The following is a 22,228-nucleotide window of genomic DNA, read 5'->3' as shown; positions in this document are numbered from 1 at the left end:
GTAGAACGCTAGCCTTGAGCTGAAGAGCTGAGGGACAGTGCCCAGATCCAGAGTTCAAGCCCCACGACAGACAAAAAAAAAAAAAAAAAAAAAGAATGCTTCATGCATTTGCACACCATTTCTATACAGCAACCCTCCTAATCTCTGTGCTATTCTAATCTTATATGTGCTGACAAAACAAACACTAAATATTTGTATAAGCTTCAGACATTTTGGGCATATTTGTGTCTATATAGAAGTCCATGTGCATGGACAGAGCTTTATATATCCCTGAAATTCTTTAGTAAGACCTTAAGACTCTATTCCATGGTTCACCTTGAGTTTGAATAGGCAGGAAATGAAGACTAAAGCAGACATGCAGAATAAATGCCTGTGTTGAAGTTGTACCTCAATAGACACATAGAGCCCTCAGCACATAGAGAAATAAATACCTCTTCTAGCCATTTAAGGACATAGCTCTCCAATTATTAAATGATTGTGAAACTAACAGAGAGAGACTTCAATGCCTGAACATAGCAAAAGTTAATGTTAAGGAATTAATTCAGAACCAGTGAATCACTAAATAGAGCATCATGCAAGTCTACTGGTACCAGGTATGTTTACAGAAACTTTAAGAATTATCAATACTTTTAGCAATAATAATATTTTGGCATGTCTTGCTATATTACTCTGGCTAGCCTTGCACTTGTGATTCCACTACCTCAGTCTCTATAGTACTTGGATTGCAGCCATGTGCAACAATTCTGTCTGATAAAATACTTTAAAACTGAGATATGGGGCTGGGAAGGTGGCTCAGTGGTAGAGCGCTTGCCTTGCATGCTCAAGGCCCTGGGTTCGATTCCTCAGCACCACATAAGCAAAAAGAAAAAAGCTGGAAGCGGCACTGTGGCTCAAGTGGTAGATCGCTAGCCTTGAGCTGAAGAGCTGAGGAACAGCGCCCAGACCCAGAGTTCACGCCCCACGACCGGACCCCCCCCAAAAAAAACCTGAGATATGTGCATTGTTTCTTCAAAATACATTACAGTGTGGAGGAAACATAAAATTTAAGTACACAGAATGAAATAAACACATCTAACTCTCTTTATAAAAACACTTCTTTATTGTGATTATTGCTGAACTCTTGATATGACAAATAATGTCCAACATATGTGTTTTTTTTTAATATACAATATTCCATAGTTGTCCATTGCTACACTGTTCACCATAGTCAAGTTAAGGAAACATCCCAGTTGTCCTACAATAGATGAATGGATCAAAACAATGTGATATATCTATATCTATATATCTATGCATATCTCCATATATAATGGAAATTAATCATTCATCAGTAAGAAAAATAATATGTCATTCACAAGAAAATGGAGGGACCTGCAAAAATTATGTCTAGTGGAATAAGACAGGCTCTGAGAGGAAAAGGGTGCATGTTTTCTCATATGTGGAAATTAGACATGTATAAAAACATGTATAAAAACATTCAGGGCTATGTGCATACATATGCATACTCACTATAGTATATTTTATGCAGAGGAGGATTGCAATGGTGTAACTCCTTTGAACAACTAACTTACAGTTTAACAAAATGAATAACAGAAAGCTGAAACCTGTTGTTGGGAGGGGAGGAGGACAGAGAAATGGAGAGAAGGATGGACAAATTCAGTCATAATAGTCGTGTATATAGGTGAAAATGGAACTAGGAAAATTGGGGGGATAAGTGGTGTTGGGAGAGATGAGAGAGGATGATGAAAGGGGATCAAGATGCATTGTACTCACAGACAGGGCGGCTTGAAACCTCTCTGTACAACCACATAAAGATCATAAAATTATGTAAATAAAATTCAGATATACAGTGTTCAGCACAAGAGGTGAACAAAGAGGCCATCCACAGGAAAAATACCAATAGATATTGTTTCTGAGGAAGAGCAAACAGTAGGCTTATTAAACTAAACTTTTAATGAGTGATTTTAAATATGTTCAAAGAGCTAAAGAAAATTCTGTCTAAAAAATAAAGGAAAGTGCAAGATGACTCACCAAAGAGATAATATTGGTAAAGAAATAGAAAAATCACATGCTTTAAAAAGTACGATTACTAGCCAGGTACTGGTGGCTCACGGCTGTAATGTTAGCTAGTAGCTAACATCTGCAGAGGCTGAGATCTCCAAACTGTGGTTTGAAGCCTCCCCAGGCAGGAAAGTCCCTGAGACTCTTATCTTCAGTTAATCACCACAAAAACTGGAGCTGGAGCTGTAATTCAAGTGGCAGAGTGCTAGCCTTGACCACAAAAGCTCAGGGACAATGCCCAGGCCTTGAATTCAAACCCCGGGACTGGCAAAACAAACCAAAAACCCCAAAATGTACAATGGCAAATCCTTTGTACAACTATTTAGCGATAATATTTTTAAAAGTACAATAACTAAAATGCAAACTTCATAGGCAGAGGTCCTGGTGGAAGGAAAAAAACTGCATATTTGAAAGTAATTGAAGAGAACTGAAAAGGAAAAAGATAAAAGCAACATAAACCAAGTTGGGGGATCATGAACATGGTGAGCGCCATGGAACACATGAGCTTAGGTGTATGTAGATCCAAGAAGGAGAGGAGAGAGAAAATTTCCAAATTTGATGAAAAGCAATAACATTCAAGAAGCTCAACAGATCCTAAAGTAGTATGTTCTTTAAAAAATGACAGTAGTAACTGAAGTCAAAGGCATTAGGTAGATAGGAAACTGAGGTCTTATCTGGCTTCCCTGAATGCGTAATAGGGGTATTGTTCAGTGCTAAAAGAAAAATAAAACCTCATATTTTATTGGGATGAAAGTGTGGCATGTAACAAGATTTTTACAAAAGACTAGCCATTCCTAAACACTGCCCAGTGAGTAACAGAATAAAAATGTACACACGAGAGTAATATTATATATTTTACCTAGTATAGGTACAATAATTCTGTCATGTGAGATTCTGTGAAAAAAGATAAACAATGTTTTGATAGGTTACTTTATATTTAGTTATTGGCAATATTCCATTCCAGGACCTGCTATAAAATTTTCTGCAGATGTTACATAATTATGTTAATCTCCACCATCCTCAGAAGACAGGCATTACACTTATCTCCACCTTACACTTAATTATGATAGGCAGAAAAAAAATGAACAACATGCTTCAAAACAGACAAATGTTATGGAACCAAAATCTGATTCAGGCAATCTGGCTTTTGACCTTGTGGGTGTAGCTCCTATCAAGAACTTTGGAGTTCAGATCAAAGCTACTCCAAATGCTTTGTTTGTTCTCTGTTCCTTTGATTTTCATCAGATGCTGCAGTAAAAGATCCCAGCTATAAAATACAGTCTCCTCTCCAGACTAAGGCCACTTCCTATTTTGTCAAATTATAACTCCTTCTAAGATGACAGAAAAATAAAATGTTATCCATTTCTGGATAATGGACAACTGTGCAAGGAGCATATCAAGTTGATCCTTAACAAATCCAGTTGGTGTTGGCTCTTTCTGTTCTGTCCAGCCTTTGTTCCACCTTATGCCATCTTAGCTCACATCAGAAATCTCGGTCCATTTAACTTTAGCTAATGGCTACCTTGCCAATGTCTTTTTTGGGGTACTTTTTTATTGTAAAAATACTGTGCAAAGGGACTATAGTTACATGAGCAAGGTAATGAGTATATTTCCTATCAAGCATTGCTTCCTCCTCCTTGCCCCCCTACCTTCCCTCCCACCTCCACTACTCCAATGTCTTTATTTTTGGTGGTGGTGGTGGCCGGGAGGTGGGGGGGGGGTGGTCCTCACACTTCTGTTCAGAGTTCATCTCGAAATCTTCTCAAATTGAAACAGCCTCAGAAGTCGGCTCCGAATCTCTTTGGTCCTAGCCCCATAGATGACAGGGTTGAGTACAGGAGGTACCAGCACATAGAGGTTAGCCAGGAAGATGTGCACGTGCTTGGGAACTCGGTTGTGGCCAAAGCGGTGGGTGAGGAAGGAGAAGAAGGCGGGGAAATAGAAGACAAGGATGACACCCAGGTGAGAGCCACAAGTACTTAGAGCTTTGAGCCTGGCATCTTGAGATGGCAGGCGGAAGACAGCACGGAGGATAAATCTATAGGAAATGGCAATGAGGATGGAGTCCATACCCACAACCAGCAGAGCCACAGTCAGCCCATAGATAATATTGACAGTGATGTTGGCACAGGCCAGCCGGGCAATGCCCATATGCTCACAGTATGTGTGAGCCATGACACGGTGGCCACAGTATGGGAGTCGCCTCAGTAAAAAGATGAAGGGGAAGGCAATAGCTATCCCACGGAATAGCCCCACAGAGACAATTTGGCCGATGACAGTATGGTTGAGGATGGTTGTGTATCTCAGTGGGTTGCAGATAGCCACATACCGATCGAAGGCCATGGCGAGAAGAACTGCCGACTCCAGAGCAAAAATACCATGCACACAGAACATCTGGGCCAGACATCCACCAAAGGAAATCTCACTAGCGTGGAACCACAGAATTGCCAGTGTCTTGGGCACAGTGGTAGAGCTGAGAGCCAAGTCAGCGAGTGAGAGCAGGCAAAGGAAGAGGTACATGGGGGCATGAAGGGCGCTGTCAGTCCCAATGACCAGAATGAGGGCAGCATTGCCCACGAGGGCTACAAGATACATGGCACAGAATGGGAAGGCAATCCAGAAGTGGGCAAACTCCAGGCCTGGGATCCCTGTCAGGAAGACTGTGGCTGGGAGACCATCCTCACTGACGTTAGAGCCTGGCATCCTTCTTGGCAAATTGGATCTCTGTCTAAGACGTGATGATATGGTATGCAGTATGTGATGGAGTTTAATAAAAGTTTTTTTAAATATCAGTAACTATTGCAAGCATCTGATTAAACTATCCCCCAACATCCATATTTTCTCCATTTTCTATCTCCTGTACTATTGGGTAATGATGCTTTTAGTCTATGTCAAAAGCAAATAATTATCGGTCTATATAAAAAGCACAAACTAGTATTTACTTACCATTTTAATGTTGTTCTTCCTGTTGTTGGTTTTTTTAAACCTGTTTTCTTTCTTTCTTTTTTCCCCTCCTCAGCTCTTAGCCTCCGGAGTAGCTAGGGTTACAGGTGTGATCCACTGGCACTTGGCTTGCCTTCTGTTTTCTCTTTTTACATGCTCCTTCATCATGGGCTTTATTTACATTACTGGGCATTTAACCCACAACCTTGCACATCTACCATCAATTGTTTCATTCCCAGTTGAAAGAACTGGTTACTTCTCCTGTCAATATCCAGGGAAAATTCTTTACCTTCTCCTTCTCTAGTTTTTGAATTTCAGGGCAAGTTTCTCTACGTTCCCAGATGTCTTTTCTTTCTAATTTAGCTTTTAATTTATTACATCCATCACTTTGCAAAATCATATGAGACTAAAGCTATTTTTATGCAGTTACACTCTCCACCTTGTCCATGACTGTGTACTTATAGATTTTAGTTAGCATTTACTGAAAGAATAAAGTCAGACAATTTCTGATTAAAAACACTCCAAAACTATTCATCATTTTATCTTAGGACTATTAGACTTTTTCTACTTACTGTCTGTGTTTATAAAATATTTTTCTAATTATATAGTAAATAGCTTCTTTTTATACCTTAGGTATATTCAGTCATCTGAATGTACTTAAGTGTTAGGCAAGCCTAACTATATTAAGGGCACATAATTGAATCTTTATAGTAATTTAGGAACATCTGGAGATGATAGTGTGGAATAGGACATTAGGGCTGTCAGACATGCCATCTGTGGAGACAGTGCCCCTAGCTCCTGCAAAATCAGCTTTTCATCCTGCTGTTCATCAGTGTGGAGGCTCCTGTGCTTCCTTGATCAGCATGCCAAAGTTGGATAACAGGGAGAAAAGGATGCTGGTGTTGCCAACAGTAAAGATACCCTGGAAGAGTGAATGCATTGCTTTTTTGTACAGCACTATCTTCTATCTATCTGCCTTCAATAGATTATTGTACACTTAGAAAAATGTGATGTTGGATGACACGAAATTGGCCCTCAGTTCAGACTATAAGGATGCTTCGATGAAACCTCTAACTTGGAGTAATCTTGATGTTCAAAGAGCAGTGACTCTGAAATCTCACTCTCAGCTTTGGTGTATTTCTACTACCTGAGTTTTAGTCCCTCACTTCTAACTAGAAAATGGCAACATTTTAACCTATTGTTTTACACAAATTGAGGAAAAGGTAAAGTACACTGGATTCAAATTTGCAACACCAGAAGCAATAACCTCCTCATCTTCACAAACTATTTGCCCCATAAGGATAATACAGAATGTCAAAGCATACTATAATATAAAAAAAATTCTCACCTCTGTCTTACCCATCAGGAAAGTTCAAGTTCTGAGTTGTAAATAATGCCAACCACAGAGCTTCTTACTGTCAGAACTGAAATTAGCTCTCCGGCCTCCTGATTCAAACTTAGTGTTTTCATCTCACATAACTCAATTTCTGTTGCCATTACTCGAATTTCTACCTTCCTTTTGCAAGGCACTTTGAACAATATCTGTACCCAATCCTACAAACATTTTACCTTCCAAAAAGTAGAGATGTCTTCTTAGTTGCCTCAAGATTTTCTCTGATGACTCTAGTTCCTAGAAGGAAGAAACATGCATGATGGAAAGTGGATAGAAAGTGGAGGGCTGGAGTTGCTATTCTGTTTTCTTCCCAGCCTATTCTTCTCCCACAAAGGACATTTCAAATGGTTGTTATAAGATGGCTTCTCATCTGTGAGCACTGATAAGGGTGGGTACTGGACAGACGTATGAGCAAGTTTGGATTTCAGAGAAAAGATCTAAAGAGAGCCACAGAGCTAAATACTATCATGGTCTGATTAGGGGCATTTTTTTGCCAGCCCTGAGGCTTGAACTCAGGGTCTGAGCACTGTCCCCGAGCTTCTTTTTTGCTCAAGGCTAGCACTGTACCACTTAAGCCACACCACTACTTCTGGCTTTTTATGTTTATATGGTACTGAGGAATCGAACCCGGGGCTTCATGCATGCCAGGCAAGCACTCTATCACTAAGCCACATTCCCAGACCATAGGGGCATTTTTTTTTGTCTCATTCAACCTGTCTCTGAGTCACTATGAAAGCTTGAATTTTCAGTTTATTTCCTAAGATCTACCTAGATCTTAAATATTTGAATCCTAAGTTTCTTTCTCTGAATCCAGTTGTTTTTTAAAGACTAATTTGAGCCAGGTGCCAGTGGCCTACACCTACAATCCTAGCTTCTCAGAAGGCTTAGATCTGAGGGTTCAAAGCCAGCCCAGGCAGGAAAGTCTAGGAGACTCCTTTCTCCAATTAATCATCAAAAATAAAAAATCAAAATAAAAAAAGTCAGAAGTTCAGCTGTGATTCCAATGATTGAGCCCTAACCTTGAGCATAAAAACCCAGGCCCTAAGTTCAAGCCCAGGATGGGCACTAATAAAAAAAAGAACTAATTTTGAGAACATACTTGTGTGAGTGGCATGCATTCACAGGGTGGGCACGTGTAGGTTGAATGTGAAGCTTGTGGGTGTGGGTGTGGGTGTGGTGGAAGAGCAGCCGCAGCTTATGGATCATGTGTGTCCAAGTGCAATGGTTTGCTTAGGGATATAAAAGCAAGCTGTATCTTTTCTTTCATGTGTGTGTGTGTGTGTGTGTGTGTGTGATTTGAAGGATGGATGAGGTCTTCATGTGTCATCTGTAAGAAGAAAATGTTTATCTTCTCTCAGTTTCCTAGGCTTAGTGAATACTTTAAGTTCAGCTTGGGGTTCCTGCTTTTTTTTTTGTTGCAAAGATGAGTGAGGCTATTTATTGATGATGACATTCAGCCCTAAAGCCCAGAAGGTCTGCTCTAGGGATTTCATCCACAGTGCTCATATTTTTAAGGAAAAATGCAGAAGAAAGGGTTGAAATGGGAGAAAGAAAAGACTAAGGAAAAAATTTCATAAGGAATTTTCAAGGGAAGTTGAAATACACAAACTAGCAAAGTTCATGGTTCATTTTTTTTATTGTTAAAATACTGTACAGAGGGGTTACAATTACATGGGCAAGATAATGAGTACATTTCTTATCAAGCATTGTAGCCTCCTCCTTTGTTTCCCCTTCCCATCCCTTCCCATCCTCCCCCAGCAGCCCCACCCAATCCTCCTCCTCCCTCTCCCCCACCCAATCCTCCTCCTCCCCCCAAGCCCCTCCCCCTCCCCCTACCAAAGTTGTAAAGTTCGTTTTTGACATAATGACTTGTACATCTCATGTCATGCAATGGGTCCACCTGTATTCCTATTTAAACAATTTGTTTTTTCCCTTCCCCGCCAAGTTCATGGTTCTTATTTTTTTTCTTCCTTTGCTCTTTCCATGTCCTACTCTCCTTAACATTGTGGGTGCCACTAAATTCCCACGCAACAGGGGTCATGTCTTCTGTATATACAACAGTGATAGAAAATGTTACATATGTAAAGGGTGCTTAGGAATGGTCAAGACACCTGTGTGCTCTATTGTCTATTAGCCTGAATTTCATAACATATGCAACATTATTAATACTTTTGCGAACATGTCAGCAGAGCATTGACTGAATACAAGGCCCCTCTGTGTGTGGGCCCCTGTGTTGCTGCTGTGGATTTTACCCCCATGAAGTAGCCCTGGAAGCCAAATAGCATTGGTACTCTGGCCAGATGCCTAGATCCCTCATATCATGTTCATAAAAGCAGCATCTAGCTCTCTAACGTTTCATAAATTATGAACCATGAGCTTCATTTTTAAGAAGGGGAGGATATATTACTTAAAAGATTCAATCTGTTTCTTTCCCCCTAGATCCATAGTAATGGAATATGACATGATTAACTTTGAATTGTTTTAACTTTAGGTCTTTTAATGATTATTTTATTATTACTTTTACCAAAGGGCTTTTATTATTATCTTTAACACAGATTTTTAGTTCAACAGGTCAACTTATGAGTACAATTCATCTTTTCAATTTCTTTTATTATTTTAAGTAGTTGCATCAATGGGTTTCCATTCAACATGTCAATTTATAAATACAATGAATATCAGTATCTATATCAATATCTATATCTATATCTATGTGGAATGGAAGTAGGCAACTTGAGGGGATGGATGAAGTTGGGAAAGATGGGAGGAATGATAGAAAGTATGACACCAATGAAGATGCGCTATAGCTGGGTGTCAGTGGCTTATGTCTTTAAACCTAAATAGTCAAGAGTTTGACGTCTCAGGATCATGGCTCCAAATTAGCCTGGGATGGAAAGTCCATGAGACTCTTATCGCAAATTAAGCACCAGAAATCTGGAAGAATAGCTATGGCTCAAGTGGTAGAGCGCTGGTATTGAGCACAGACACAATATCCAGGCTCTGAGTTCAAACCACAGGACTCACACCAAATAACTGTATGACCTCTCAAGGGAAGGATGCTGGTGGTCAGCCATGCCTGAGAGTGTGGCCTGTTCCTTCCTCACCCAAAGATTCACTTCTGAGGATTTGCTTATTCCCTGGGTTCACAAAATTAATTCCTTGGGACCTCAAGCAGTATGAGTTTGTACTTTTCTCAAATGTATTTTGGATTCTAGTTATTTCAGTCCTACAGGTCTGATCTACAAGGCTTTAGTTTCTCTTGTGTCTCTCCCCATTAACACTCAACACTGAGGCAGAGGACAAAAAAAAATGCACAGAAGGCAAGATAGAAGCAGGGCCTTTCTTACTAAGATTTTCTTCCCCTGCCCCCTCTCCCACCCCACAATCATCAAACTAGTCTTCTAAGGTCTGCTGAGTCATATTCAGTATTTAATTTTGCTAAGTAAGAGACAGGCCTATGGTGCCAAAGAATAAATAAAGCAAGAACTTTTCTGGTCTAGTTTTGTTTCTGAGTACAGACTATGTATTGTATCATTTTTTTCCTTTTTTTAAATTGTGAAAATACTGTATAGAGGGGTTACAATTACATGGGCAAGGTAATGAGTAATTTCTTATCAAGCATTGTTGCCTCCTCCTTTATTTCCCCTTCCCATTCCTTCCCATCCCTCCCTCCCCTCACCTTCCCCTCCGCGCCAAAGTTGTAAAGTTCATTTTCAACATTGTGTCATTTTAATAAGCGAAAATACCTCATTTGAAGAAAACACTGCTAAATAAAAATATATGGAAGAGTTCCAATTGAAACTCAGAAATCAGTGTTTGGTTGAGGCCTTTTTAGGATTAGTACTATGATGGTGACCTAAGTTTTTTTTCTTTTTGCTTATGTGGTGCTGAGGAATCGAACTCAGGACCTCAGGCATGCAAGGCAAGTGCTCTACCACTAAGCCACCTTCCAAGCCCTGACCCTAAGATTTTCTTATAGCACCTGTCTGATGTGGGAATATAAAATATGAAGAATGGTTTTTTCCTTAGTCCCTGAAAGCCAGTAGGTTTTGTAATTGATGATGGAGGAAGCAAGAGAGGAATAAAGTGGATCAGAACCAAAGGCTCTTTGTGAAGGCTTATATTCTCCTGCCCCTTTTCTTCTATGACACTGTTGGGTTTCAACAATAACTGTGGTAGTAATCATGTTCTTTCTTACTGTCTATGGGGTGGGGTGGGGCTCAGGGAGTTTCCTTATTTAAATTAAGTAGTTTCTGTATTTCTAGCCTTCGCATCTATGTATTCATTTGAAACTAACATCTCAAGACATTATTATTATTATTATTTGATGTTAAAATAGGAACTTACATAAATGAGAAAAGTTATATTTGAATGGACTGAAGATCAGAATTTAGCCTAGTCACCTAAATATTATCCAGATTTTAGTGTGTGCTTGAGCACCAGGCAGTCGTAGGAATGTATTTGTGTTTGGTGGGATGGTTTTAACTTTGAAAGATTGAATGTAAGTATCAGTAAGTAAATTGCTGTGTCTAGCAATTACCTGTCTATGGCCAGGCCTGTTTGTGGGCATTATGTGCCCTGATCAAGAATTGTTAACATAGTAATGGATAGGGATGGTGACATCAAGGATTTGAGCCCATGAGTGAGAGTCCCCTGGGAGCAATTCTCCTATGGCGCAGCTCCTGATACACTGATGTCATCCTTCCCTATTATTTCAACTCCCCCCTCCCACCACAAACAAATGAGTCTTAGGATCCGGGGTCATTCATAAGCTTACATCATAGGAGATGTGCTGAGGATGCCAGTCTGCTGGCTGGACCCGCAGTACAGTCAGTACAGCTACAGAGAAGAGAAGCATCTTCTATGCAGTGAGCGCTTCCTCCCCTCGCTCACTGCCCATCTGGTCCTCCTCCGGAAGGTATCTAAAGTTTTACATTTTTGCTGAAATTACAGGCAAACTCTTATCCTCATATCTCCTCTCTACCATGAGCACATTTCTCTCCTATTAATGCCCAGGATAACAGAGAAATGATTCTAGGATCTTATCTAGATCAAAGCTCCAATGTCAAATCACCTTAAGGAGTTCTATATGTCAGAGTTAGATTCTTTTAAAGTATTTTGTACCTCTTACTTTAAAAGCCCACAATTGAATTATGGTTGCCATTACACAGCTTTTGGGTATACAGAAAAGTTATGGATGAAACAAGCTGAAATTGCTTAAAAGAAAAACCCATGGATTTCAATTGTAGTTATATTTTCAGTATAGTGTGTCATGGATATATAACTAGTTGGACCATAGCTGTGAGTATGTTAATGTTGATGAACTTACATCATAGTGTATGTGTGTTCATGAGAATGTAAATAAGGAAATATCTTTTAAACATATCTTATGCCAATGATCAGCCACGAGTCTTTCTAAGTTCTGTGCTATGATAGTGTTATATGGAACCAAGGGCATGTGTAATAGTTTTTGTGTTTCTGCATCAGGCCTCTGTGTGTGTGTGTGTGTATGTGTGTGTGTGTGTATGTGTGTGTGTGTGTGTGCAAGTGCCTATGAAAATCTGGATTGTGTATGCAGAAGTGAAAAATGTGTATTTTCTAGAACCTTAAAGGGACCATGAGTAGAATGTGATCATACATGAGGTATGCTCTATATTTTCCTAATCTGTCTGAATAGAGTTTCCATATAGGAAATGTGTGTCTACACAGACAAAGCAACCAAAAAGCTGTGTTTGGTGGTAATATGGCTTTGTTTTCCTTGAAGGAGGAGTTTTCAAAGTTATTTTTCAGACAGAACTAAGTACAGCTGGACTGCCTAAGTTTGCATATCAGGGACCAAGGACAGTGAGGTGAGTTGGTCATTTAGAAGTGTCCATCCTTCATCCCTCATGGTGGTGTCAGACTCTTCCTATTTTCAGCTCAGAGACAGCCTTGTAGTAAATATGATTTTTTAAAAGCAGATTTGAACAGGTGGGATCAAAAAAGATTACTTAGAGATATTTATTTCAATCTCAGTTACAAGGAGAAGAGTTTATAAAACCTATGGGAAAAAAGAAAATCCTGGTGATATGAGAGGTGCTTTGATTCTCAATAGGGAAAGAGAAAAAGCAAAGAAGTCGATATATTTGTTCTTGTCACCCATATACTTTCAGGATTATGACTGTTTGATTCCTTGGCATTATGTAGACACTTGCCGCTCATACAAATTTCACTGTGTGTGCCAGGAGTGCTAGGAATAACCATAAATTTGAAAGAAGAAATAGTTGTGACATTAAAGGTAAGAGAAAGTGGCAGACAGTGAAAAGGAGAGCAAAACACAAATACGACCAATTGTATACATAGAAACAACTCAGTGATTTAAAAAAAAAATCTTTGTCATAATTAGAGGCAAGGACACGGATATAATCACCCCAAACAGATGAATGTTCAAGAGTGAAGAGAAGATGATATAAGAAAGACTTAAAATTATATTGGGGCAAGAGCATGCTCAAAACAATTTGTCTTCTTTACAGGGCACTGGCTGGAAAGCCTGGGGATCCCCAAATGGAAGGTGAACCCCACAACAGCTCAGGACTGCCTCCTTTCACGTTGACAGGACTCCCAGGTTTGGGGACCTCCCAGCACTGGATGTTCTTGCTCCTGGGAGCCTTTTATTTCATCTCTATAGTGGGCAATGCCCTGATTCTGTTTATTATCAAGGAGGAGCAGAGCTTGCACCAGCCTATGTACTACTTCCTGTCCCTGCTGTCAGTGAATGACCTAGGCGTGTCTTTCTCCACCTTGCCCACAGTACTTGCCACATTTTGCTTCCACTTAAAACAAATCAGTTTTAATTCATGCATGGCTCAGATGTTCTTTATCCATCTCTTCTCCTTCATGGAGTCTGGGATCTTGCTGTTTATGAGCTTTGACCGCTATGTGGCCATCTGTAACCCACTACGCTATGCCACAATCCTTACTGATGTCCACGTGTTTCAAATGGGCTTATCTGTCATTATCCGAAGTTTCTGCCTGGTTTTCCCAATGCCTTTCCTCCTGAAGAGGCTGCCTTTCTGCAAGGCCAACGTGTTAGCCCATTCCTACTGCCTGCATCCAGACCTGATCCGCCTGCCCTGTGGTGACACCACTATCAACAGCATGTACGGCCTGTTCATTGTCATCTCGGCCTTTGGGGTGGACTCCCTGCTCATCCTGCTTTCCTATGTGCTCATTCTGTGCTCTGTGCTGGCCATCGCCTCCCGGGAGGAGAGGCTGAAGACACTCAACACGTGTGTGTCTCACCTCTGTGCTGTGCTCATCTTCTACGTGCCCATGCTCAGTGTGTCCATGGTCCATCGATTTGCAAAGGAGGCCCCTGAGTATGTGCATCAGTTCATGTCCCTGGTCTATCTCTTTGTGCCTCCCATGCTCAACCCAATTATCTACTCCATCAAGACAAAGGAAATCCGAAGAAGGATACACAAGCTGTTATTGAGACCTAAGTTCTGATCAAGGAGGAACTTTCTGTGACATGCCAGATACTTCTGAGGTTTATTATTGTTGGCATTTGGGGATTCCCAGATGTTCTCTTGGAGCTCCTAAATCTCCTTCTACGTGTGGATGTATTATTGGGTAGAAGGCATTTGATATGTTATCACTTGGCTACAATGTCTGACTCAAATCATCCACAGCTCTAAGTTGTAATTATTCATTTTACAGGTTGCTACAAAGGGTACTCCAATCATATCCCACAAAGGAAAGGACCTTGGATTATATCTTTCTTGTTTTTTTGGTACCTGTATACCTGTCACCTGTGTACTTCCAACTAAGTCTCAACAGGTGATACTGATCAAGATATATTGTATTTATAAGCTGTTTATTAAATGGTAACTTCTTTGTACAGCTACCTAAAGATAATAAAAATAATTATAAGCAAATACCCTACTGGACTGTGTTATAGTTGGGGATTATGTTTTCTTGAGATCATAGCTATCATCCCAAGTTATTAAAGGAATTATAGTTGTAAATATCTTTAAACTTTGAAATCTAAACACACCATAATTATTTGACCAAACTAACACTCTTGAAATAAGTAAGAGAACTCCTTTATCCTAAAATATGGAAATATATTTGTGCCTGACTTCTTATTTAATATGAACTACACACAAGTTGGTATTTAGAAGTGTGCAATATGGAAAAATGGCAACACCATATGTTGCCAATCAGCAGGCCTGACCAGAGAGAAGACTACAAGTTTTACAAGGATCAACATGTCAAGCGAGATAAATCAAGCTCAAACATCATGTTTTGCTTTATCTGTAGAATCCATATGTAATCATAATCATAATAGTATTATGATATGAATGTAAAAGGTGGGTTATTGAGGAAGTGACCAGTGGGAAGGGTGTGGGGAAAAGGACAGGGTGATGGTTAGTTAATATGCTAGAAAAACATATGTGTATAAAAATAGAATAGTAAAACCCAGTAAAATTGTAAAAGAGTGGGAGTAGAAGAAAAAGAGTATATAAGAGTAAGAGAGGGGTTGAACTAAATCGAAGTACATTGCATGCATATATTGGGGTATCATCATGAAATCCATTTGTAGATATGCTAAGGACATTAAAAATCTTGTAGAAAGCTAATGCACACACAAGTTGTCAGGGAATTAGAAGCTGGTGATGGATAGAGGGGCAAGTGCACTTCAGTGGCAGTGGTATTGTGGCCCAGTCTTATGGACATGGGTCTTATCGTGAGCATCACAGTCCAGGTAACACAGAACAGAGCATGGGAGTCTGCAGAAGGATGTAGAAAAAGCCACAGAAAGTTGCCATGATGTGAGATGTGACACTAGTTCTCTGGAATGCATGAAAACCAAACATAACCCAGACTATACAAGCATGTGTATCTGTGCAGGCAGAAGTAAGTACAGTCGTGTGGACACTTTCACTGCATAGTGGACAGATCATGGCATAACTTGACTTTGAGAAGTAATTTGGAGAAAGCAGATACTTGGGGAAATTATTATTTTAAACTTACATACTTTGTAGAACTGGTATTTGAACTCATACTTGGCTTGACTGGCTAGGCTGGTACTCTGCCATTTGAGTCATGCCTTCGGTACAGCCTTTTCTGATATTTTGGAGATAGAATCTCATGGACTTTTCAACTTAGGCTAACTTCAAACAGTGATTTTCTGGATCAAAGCTGCCTTAGTAGGTAGGGTTATAGTTGTGAGCCACTGGCATTCAACTAAAGAAAGCAACTGGAGTTAGGATCTGTGACACTCATGAGAGCTTTGAGGCATTCTTCATGGAAAATGATGCCATAATAGAATGCAGAATGAATGCATAGCAGACAAAGATGAACATGGGCAGAATAGCTCAATAGCTATGTACATATGACCATATAAGATGATGCTAAGCAAAATGAACTCCAAGATGTGGGCACATAAGGTTTTTCCTTGTTGTTATTGTTTTTAATGTTTTATATGATTTCTTTTTTCTTTTGTGTTTTTTACCCCTTATGGTTTATCCCTTGTTGTCACTGTATTTTATTTTAGTACCCTGGGTATTGTATATACGTTTACCTGAATTAGGGAAGGGAAGGGATACGGAAAATGGTGAGAAAAAGGACAAAAGGAAACCAATGCAACAGTGATACTCACAAGACAAAATGTTGGAAAGGATCTGTACAACTTGGGGGTGGGGAAGGAGGGAAAGTGGGAGAAAAGTGAGGAAGGGGGTAACAAGTTCAACAAGAAATATACTCAAGGGGCTGGGAAGGTGGCTCAGTGGTAGAGTGCTTGCCTTGCATGCATGAGGCCCTGGGTTCGATTCCTCAGCACCACGTAAGCAAAAAGAAAAAAAAGCTGGAAGTGGCACTGTGGCTCAAGTGGTAGAGCGCTAGACTTGAGCTGAACAGCTGAGGGACAGCGCCCAGGCCCAGATTTCAGGCCCCATGACTGGACCCTCCCCCCCAAAAAGAAATATACTCACAACCTTACTTATGTAACTATTACCCCTATGTCTATCACCTTGACAATAAAATTAAAGTTCAAATAAAAATAAAAATAAGTAAATACTAAAATAAAAAGGTGGATACAAAACAGGGCCCCTAGATGTTTTTGAAAATTTTAGATGCCACTCATTGAGATTTAGCATGGACTGCATGTACACCATGTTTGATGACATTGTTTCAAAGTATGAGTCATAGTTCAGCCAAGGAAACAAAATCAGGGTTTAGTTACAGTCTAGTCAGGTTATAAGAATCACAAGCAGTTTCTACAATTGATAGAAATTAACATACCATATTGTCAAACAAGTATAAGGTCTCATGAAAGACAAACAGATCTGAGCCTCCTGAGTAGCTAGGATTACAGGTGTGAGCCACCAGCACCTGGTGAGAAGGAACTTTTGTAACTATTGACTAAGACAATATATTTCAATATAAAATTAGTTGCATAAATGCCACACAAAGCATTTGGAGTCCACAGTAAAGATACATTCCACTCATTGTGATTCAAGTTTAAAATATTTAACTCATTTCATGTCTTAACTTAGTCAATGCCTCATACACATAACTTCCTCCAAATGCTGACCGCTGTTTCCAAATGATAAATATTTTATCAACATATTCATATTTTACATATGGCTAATTAGTAGTTTTTCTGTTATTGCCTCATCTCATTTTCTGTTTCATGGGATGAAGCTGTAGGACTTGGTAGAGAGGACCAACCTTATATATCTTATGCACCTGTCTTCTGACAGGTGGTAGCTTTTTTTTTTTTTAAAGGCAATCATATTTAACAATTGCACAGAAATATCTGTACAACTAACATTTAGAACTCAATAATCACTTGTCACAGAGACCAATATATTCTGTAGATACAGCTGGCCAGTCTTATAGCTGCCTGGCAAGACAGTGGTTAGAAGGTAAGATTTAATGGGATAGATGGAAGAATAATTACAATTTAATGGGATGAGAAGTTTTGTGGCTCAGATGAGACCATTCTTCCTAAATGAAATACACATGCAAGGGAGATGCAGGAAATTTGCAATTTGAAGGCATGGAAATTTCTCCCAAAGATAGGAGAAATGTTTACCTCCACTGTGCGCAATTTACTAAAAGAAGTATAAAATATGGGTGTGAGGTGAGGTCAGAGAGGACAAGGTGAAGGGGGAATGGGGTGGAGAGAGGAAAGGTGGGTGAATGCAGTCATACTATTCAACGAACCTATTTGGAAATGGAACCAAATAAATTGGGTTGGGACATGAGGGAGGATGATACAAAATTTACTCACAAATGATACAAAATGTACTCACAGATTCACATGTTGAATTGAAACTCCTTTGTATAATGACTTAAAGATAATACTAAATCCCTCCCCCACTGTATAACCCCTGCTTTCACTGTATTTGATGTCGTATAATTTGTGGAGGGGAAGGGAAAAACAAATCGTTTAAATAGGGATTCAGGTGGACCCATTGCAACAATGAGATGTACAAGTCCTTATGTCGAAAACGAACTTTACAACTTTGGTGGGCGGGGGAAGAGGATTGGGTGGGAGGGTGGGGGGAGGATGGGAAGGGATGGGAAGGAGAAACAAAGGAGGAGGCTAAAATGCTTGATAAGAAATGTACTCATTATCTTGCCCATGTAATTGTAACCCCTCTGTACAGTATTTTCACAATAAAAAAGATAATAATAAATAACTAAATAACTAAAAGGTATAAAATAACTTGAGATGTCTAAGGAATGTAGACAATGAATTTGCATTAAATTTGGCCCTTTTCCTACTTTCAGATCTTGAACTCTCATAGAATCAAGAGTGCTGATGATTTATATATATATATATATATATATATATATAATTTAAATCCTAAAGACATACAAATATCACAGCCATCTTGATGAAATTGTTACCTTTTAACTAATTAGATTATTACTTTAAATTTCCTCCCAAATAAGCTACCAAGCAGCTGGGATTAGATATGAGTCACCATGCTCAGCCACAATTAGTCTTTTTTTGTTGTTATATTTTTTTTTTATTGTGAAAATACTGTACAGAGGAGTTACAATTACATGGGCAAAATAATGAGTACATTTCTTATCAAGCATTGTAGCCTCCTCCTTTGTTTACAATTAGTCTTTATAGTCAAAGTAATAATACACGGATTATAGTGTGAATTTGATGTGTGGTGATATGTGTTCATGTTTAATGACTTCGAGCATTGGGAAATTGAAATACATTTACGGTTGTTGGAATGAGTGTAAATCGGAAAGATGTATTGTGACTATAAGAAAGTAAATAGCTGAATGTGTCTACTGGAGTATTTTGGGGGTTCTCAGGGTGTCTATGACTATGCCTGTTTTGGGGCATCGTGTGCGGTGTGCTTGCAATCCTAACCAAGGACGTGTTCACACACTAGTGGATACGGGTGGTAATAACAAGACTATGAGCTCAAAGATGAGATCCTCTCGGGAGCAATTCTCCTGTGGCTCAGCTCTCCCACGCTGATGCCATCGTTCCAATTATTTCAACTCCCATCCTCCCAACACAAATGAATGAGCCTTGGGACTTGGGGTCATTCATAAATTTATGTCCTAGGAGAATGTTGATGCCACTCTGCTGGCTGGGCCTACAATGCAGAGCTTCTGGCTACAGGGAAGAGAAGTACCTTCCATACAGTAAGTGTTCTTTCCATTCATGCTGCCTGCCTGGTCCTCCTCAGGACTGCATCGCAACGTTTAACATTTTTACTGAAATTCTGGGCAAATCCTAACATCCTATCTGCCATCCAAACATGACCAAATCCCTCTCCTTTCAAAGCCCAGGGAAAGAGACAAATTGCTCCATGTTCCTTCCTGAATCAAATACCCCAATCTGAAGCCAACTACCACTAGGCTTAAGGGGCTTTTCCATCAGATATTAGTGCTATCTTGAAGCTGTTTCATACTTTTGATGTTCAAAGCCTACAAGATGAAATATGATCATAAATTTGGCTCTTAGATGTGTTGCTGGAAAAAATTACAGAAGGAATACACTGAAGTTATTTGACCAAATAGTGTCCAAATTTCACTTGGGTTTTCAGGACTTTGAGTATATGAAGGTAATTTGTGGAGATGTTACTGTGGATCTGTTAATGCTGACACATTTGTTATACTGTATGTATGTGTGTATGTGTGGGTATATGTGTGCAATCTTTTTTTGTTTTGTTTTTTGTCATTCATGGGGCTTGGACTCTGGGCCTGGGCACTGTCCCTGAGCTCTTCAGCTCAAGGCAAGTGCTCTCCCACATGAGCCAGAGTGCCACTTCTGATTTTCTGGTGGTTTATTGGAGATAAGAGGCACACAGACTTTCCTTCCCAGGCTGGCTTTGAACTTTGAACTACAAACCTCAGATCTCAGCCTTTTGAATAGCTAGGATTACAAGTGTGAGCCATCAGTGCCAGGCAAATGTATTCTTCCCGCCCCAACCCCACCCCAGGTGTGGGGCTTGAACTCAGGGCCTGGGCGCTGTCCCTGAGCTCTTCAGCTCAAGGCTAGTGCCATAGCACCACTTCCATATGTGTGCAGTCCTATAAGTAAGTGTTCAAGAGGGTGTAAACCTGGAGGAATTGTGGAAACTGGTATTATCAATGAGTAGTCATAGAAGACAGGAAGGAGGGAAAGGAAGGAGGGAAGGAAGGAAGGAAGGAAGGAAAGAAAGAAAGAAGGAAGGAAGGAAAGAAAGAAAGAAGGAAGGAAGGAAAGAAAAGAGAGAAGGAGAGAAGGGAGGAAGGCAAGCAGGCTGGTGAGTGGCATCAAGAATTGTTCTCTTTGGAAGAGAAATTTTTAGAGCTGCTTTCCTGTCAGGAAGTACTAGCACATAGATGGTATATCACTGCTCAGGTATACCTCAGTTTGTACACTAGGGGCCAAGAACATTGGGGTGAGCCTGTCTTCTAGAGGAGTTCTTAGTATGTCTTGGTTCTGCCAGACTTTTCCCATTTTGAGGAGTCTGATTAGTTTGGGAGTAAAAATGACAAAATAGATCTAGATAGACTAGGTCCCTAATGACCGTAAACAATGACTTTAACCAATGACAATGACTTTAAATCTTGGTTGGAAAGAAAAGTTTATAGAGGAAAAAAATGACCAGGAAATCTACTGTTGTAAGTAGTTCTTTAATTCTCCATTAGGGGGAAAGAAATCAAACGGTTATTTCTTCTCATTGCCAATACACTTTCAGGATTTTGCCCGATTGATATTTTGGAATTATTCAGCTCCTCGTCACCAACAAATTTCACTTCATTTACCAAAAGGGCTAGGGATTAAAATGATATTCATAAATTGGGTAAAAGAATTCATGGCCTTAGACACAGAAGAAGTGACACATAAAATAAAAAAAAAGAAAGCAAGACATCAAACTAACCAGTTGGATACATTGAGAGATCCAGATCTTAAGAATCTTTGCCTGGTGTAAGTTCTTCAAACAAATAACTCAGAGGGAAACATGAGTTGCGTGGAGTGAAGAGGTCAAGGAGGAGGGGGGAGTCAAATGGAAAGAGAATGGTGGGCGCATGTAGTCATAATATTCTATGTACATACATGAAATGGTAACTTGAGGGAATGGGTGGGGTTGGCAGAGATGGGGGAGGATGATAAATGGGGAGATCATGATCAAAATGCATTGTGCTCAAAACCTGACTTCTTGAATAAATCGGGTTTTTCAACGACGTAAAGATTTAAAAAGAAAAGAATACTTGCAACAATAAGAAGCAAGGATGAAGGATAGCTGATTTATGCTTTAGAGCAGGGAGTAGAGAGTTTAGGAAAGACTTAAAATTAGATGGGGGCAAGAGCAGGCTCAAAACTGTGTATTTGTCTTCTTCACAGGGCCCTGGCTGGAGGATCTAAGCGGGAGTCCCAGAATGCCAGGCAAACCCCACAATAACTCAGAACTGCCTCCTTTCACGGTGACAGGCCTCCCAGGACTGGAGACCTCGCAGCACTGGATATTCTTGCTCCTGGGAGCCCTGTATGTGGTCGCCATTGTGGGCAATGCCCTGATTCTGTTTATTATCAAGGAGGAGCAGAGCTTGCACCAGCCTATGTACTACTTCCTGTCCCTGCTGTCGGTGAATGACCTAGGCGTGTCTTTCTCCACCCTGCCCACGGTGTTGCCCACGTTTTGCTTCCACTTAAAACAAATCAGCTTTAATTCTTGCATGGCTCAGATGTTCTTTATCCATCTCTTCTCTTTCATGGAGTCTGGGATCCTGCTTGTCATGAGCTTTGACCGCTATGTGGCCATCTGTAACCCACTGCGCTACGCCACAGTTCTCACAGATGCCCGCGTGCTACAGCTGGGCCTCGCTGTTTTTACCCGCAGTTTCTGCATGGTTTTCCCTCTGCCTTTCCTCCTGAAGAGGCTGCCCTTCTGCAAGGCCAATGTGCTGGCCCACTCCTACTGCCTGCACCCAGACCTGATCCGCCTGCCCTGTGGTGACATCACCATTAATAACATCTTTGGTCTTTTCATTGTGATCTCTACTTTTGGTCTAGATTCTGCACTCATTCTCCTTTCTTACGTGTTCATCCTTCATTCTGTCCTTGCCATCGCTTCCCGGGAGGAGAGGTTCAAGGCACTCAACACATGTGTGTCACACCTGTGTGCTGTACTTATTTTCTATGTCCCCATGGTGGGTGTGTCCATGGCGGCTCGCTATGGGAGACACGCCCCACAATATGTGCACACGCTCCTGTCCCTTGTTTATCTGTTTGTCCCTCCCATGCTCAACCCTGTCATTTATTCCATCAAAACCAAAGAGATTCGTCGAAGGCTGTGTAAAATACTGTTGGGGAAAACGTTTTGA

The 22,228-nt window shown here is 40.2% G+C and overlaps 3 protein-coding genes across 3 annotated transcripts; 2 read left to right on the top strand and 1 right to left on the bottom strand.

Annotated features, from left to right (window-relative positions):
* Positions 1–3,804: 3,804 nt before the first annotated feature.
* Positions 3,805–4,770, bottom strand: LOC138836592 (olfactory receptor 52D1-like). Its single transcript, XM_070035367.1, has one exon. The coding sequence runs from the start codon at positions 4,759–4,761 to the stop codon at positions 3,805–3,807; it is 957 nt and encodes a 318-aa protein (XP_069891468.1). The 5' UTR covers positions 4,762–4,770.
* Positions 4,771–12,934: 8,164 nt separating this feature from the next.
* LOC138836238 (olfactory receptor 51I1-like) lies at positions 12,935–13,879 on the top strand. Its single transcript, XM_070034730.1, has one exon. The coding sequence runs from the start codon at positions 12,935–12,937 to the stop codon at positions 13,877–13,879; it is 945 nt and encodes a 314-aa protein (XP_069890831.1).
* Positions 13,880–21,283: 7,404 nt separating this feature from the next.
* LOC138836236 (olfactory receptor 51I1-like) lies at positions 21,284–22,228 on the top strand. Its single transcript, XM_070034729.1, has one exon. It carries the CDS (start codon positions 21,284–21,286, stop codon positions 22,226–22,228), a length of 945 nt encoding a protein of 314 aa, XP_069890830.1.

This window comes from Dipodomys merriami, unplaced genomic scaffold (assembly GCF_024711535.1).
Source record: "Dipodomys merriami isolate MVZ:Mamm:240054 unplaced genomic scaffold, mDipMer1.0.p SCAF_25, whole genome shotgun sequence".
In the NCBI taxonomy this organism is placed as follows: domain Eukaryota; kingdom Metazoa; phylum Chordata; class Mammalia; order Rodentia; family Heteromyidae; genus Dipodomys; species Dipodomys merriami.
Note: the sequence above shows the minus strand (reverse complement) of the source record. Positions and strands in the feature narration are given on the sequence as shown.

Bases quoted from the DNA above. Each gene is read 5' to 3' on its own strand.
- LOC138836592 (XM_070035367.1), bottom strand. From the start codon at position 4,761: ATGCCAGGCTCTAACGTCAGTGAGGATGGTCTCCCAGCCACAGTCTTC.
- LOC138836238 (XM_070034730.1), top strand. From the start codon at position 12,935: ATGGAAGGTGAACCCCACAACAGCTCAGGACTGCCTCCTTTCACGTTG.
- LOC138836236 (XM_070034729.1), top strand. From the start codon at position 21,284: ATGCCAGGCAAACCCCACAATAACTCAGAACTGCCTCCTTTCACGGTG.